Source organism: Micromesistius poutassou, assembly GCF_964030765.1.
Source record: "Micromesistius poutassou genome assembly, contig: SCAFFOLD_5330, whole genome shotgun sequence".
In the NCBI taxonomy this organism is placed as follows: domain Eukaryota; kingdom Metazoa; phylum Chordata; class Actinopteri; order Gadiformes; family Gadidae; genus Micromesistius; species Micromesistius poutassou.
The window spans coordinates 1-2,500 of NW_028178711.1; the positions used below are offsets into that span (position 1 = coordinate 1).

A 2,500-nucleotide genomic window follows, 5' to 3' on the forward strand; every position below is an offset into this window, starting at 1 on the left:
CACACACACACACACACACACACACACACACACACACACACACACACACACACACACACACACACACACACACACACACCACACACACACACACACACACACACCGTGCACGGCGACCACCCCCACCACCCCAAGCGTTACCCCTGGTCTCGTTGTCCGACTTCTCCCAGTCAAGGATGACGAAGGACGGGCAGCCCTCCACCGTCACCACGGTGAGGTTGGTGGGGGGCGCGCGGGGCGCGGCCGTGGCGTTCAGCTCCCCCGCTACCTCGTCGGGGAAGAAGGTGAGGGAGTTGGTGATGGAGCAGGGCTCGTCCGGCTTCTTGTCCGTCTTGTAGACCACGTGGGGCGCTGCGTGGAGGGGCCGCCGGCGGAACCAAAAAGCAAAAAAAATAAAAATAAAAGAAAAAGTTATCGTTGCTTCAGAAAAAGCAAAAGTGGTATCCCTTATCTTATCTTGCGCTTGCGCCTGATTTTGCATGTGAGGCTGCGAGAGACTTGCAGGCGATGTGTGCAGATTTGAGGAACCGTTTTTCATGCAAACTAAAAAATAATGAGAATCTGAAAGGTTTTGATGAGATCTCGTGAAGGCCCTGAATATGCAAACGGCCGTAGGCGCAGCGACTAGACTGCTGATATCTTAGTGTTCTGCGTTGAGCACACAATCCCGGGGACATTCAAATGACAGGGAGAGGCTGATTGGGAGATGGTAAATGGTCCTCATTTATATAGCGCTTTTATCCAAAGCACTTTACATGTGTTGATTGACATTCACCCATTCATCACGCACCCATTCACACACCGACGGCGGAGTCAAACACACAGGGCGACCGCCAGCTCGTCAGGAGCAATTAGGGTGAGGAGGCGTCTCGCTCAGGGGACACCACCACGACACTCCGCTAGGAGGAGCCGGGGATCATCAGACCAGCAACCTTGCGGTTACCAGCCAACCCGCTCTTACCTCCTGAGCTAATGCCACCCCCTTTGTATGTGGAAGCCGATGCATATCAATTTAAGCGGGAGATGAGGGGGGGGGGGGGGGGGGGTGGGGGTGGGGGTGGAACTCACCCACGAAGCGCTGGTTGCCCATGGCGTCGAGGTTGGACGCCGGCTGGGAGCTGAATATGGTGGAGTTCTCTGACATATCAAAGCGGCTGCCTGAGAGGAAACGTGTGAGAAGGTTTGGCGTGAGGTCGGACGTGCCCTGGAACTCTCTGTGCTCATTCTTTTACAGCCTTGGCATCGCTGAGTGGCCATTTAGTTTTGAATGCTCTGGCTCACTCTCCCCCTCGCTGTCTTTACCTGTCCCTTGTTTTTTTTCATTTTATCCTTTTAGCACACTCTTTCTTTCTCTCTCTCTCTCTCTCTCTCTCTCTCTCTCTCTCTCTCTCTCTCTCTCTCTCTCTCTCTCTCTCTCTTTCTCTCTGTCTCTCTGTCTCTCTCTCGCTGTATCTCTCTCTTGCTGTCTCTCTCTGTCTCTCTCTCTCTGTCGCTCCCTCTCTCTCTCTCTCTCTCTCTCTCTCTCTCTCTCTCGCTCTATCTCTCTCTTGCTGTCTCTGTCTCTCTCTATCTCTCTCTCTCTCTGTCTCTCTCTCTCTCTCTGCACACACATTAAAAGGCACACACACACCACCACCACGTCACTAATTGTCCACCTGCAACCATGCACTCTAATTGACTCTTCTCACAGTGATGGTGAGGTCTCCCGTGGGACACATAAACCAGCAGACAGCAGTCACTGGTGATTCAGTCAGTTGTACCGTTGAACGTCGGAGAAGAGGTGGTTGTGGTTTTGCGCTCTTGTTTGGGCTTGGCCGTCACCAGGGGGAAATGCTTCAAGATGGACTCCTTCTCTCCCTGCTTGAGATCCATGGGTTTGTCTGAGGGGACAGAGGATAGAGAGGAGGGCGGGGAAGGAGAAGAGATCAGCTCACTTGCTATCAGGGGCTGTCCCTGCATTACCCAGCATGGAACGCTCTGCACTGCACAGGAACTCAGCACGCTGTCCCTGGTGGCAGGGGCCCGGGGGGGGGGGGGGGGGGACCAGGGGTCAATCGTTGCATAACCAGCATGGTGTGGTTTGAGAGAGGAGAAGACACAGGATGATTGCGATGATTGCACTCACACACACACACACACACACACACACACACGCACACGCACGCGCACATATTCTTGGACACACATGCGCAAATATTTGCAGAAGGAAAGGAGTGATACAAATAGGGGTCGGCTGAAGGTCATCAGCAAACCTGTTCATAAAAAAAAACAAATGGCGAAGGCGGAGAGAGCCTTGAATTAAAGCAAAATCATCATGTAGTGCACATTTCATTGAATATTCATTTGGGATGTGACATTGGGGATACATACTTTTTTTTTTCTTTACCCAAAATGAGAAGAGAGGAGTCTAAACTAGTCTCTCTCCTAATGCCTCTGTGGTGGTAAACCTCACCATGGTGGTCACTGGGTTTCCCCACCAGGTTTGGTCTCTTGCTGACAG

At 52.4% G+C, this 2,500-nt stretch overlaps 1 protein-coding gene across 1 annotated transcript in view; it reads right to left on the bottom strand.

The window, feature by feature from the left end:
• Positions 1-141: 141 nt before the first annotated feature.
• Positions 142-2,500, bottom strand: part of LOC311373472 (uncharacterized protein) — a gene marked incomplete at both ends in the record, with an annotated part of 14,460 nt that continues 12,101 nt past the window's right edge. Inside the window, 4 exons of the mRNA XM_084490238.1 lie at positions 142-351; positions 1,069-1,158; positions 1,761-1,880; positions 2,453-2,500. The exon at positions 2,453-2,500 is cut by the window's right edge and continues 27 nt beyond it. Of these exons, the coding sequence (XP_084346364.1) occupies positions 142-351; positions 1,069-1,158; positions 1,761-1,880; positions 2,453-2,500 (468 nt within the window). The remainder of the gene's footprint in view (positions 352-1,068; positions 1,159-1,760; positions 1,881-2,452) is intronic.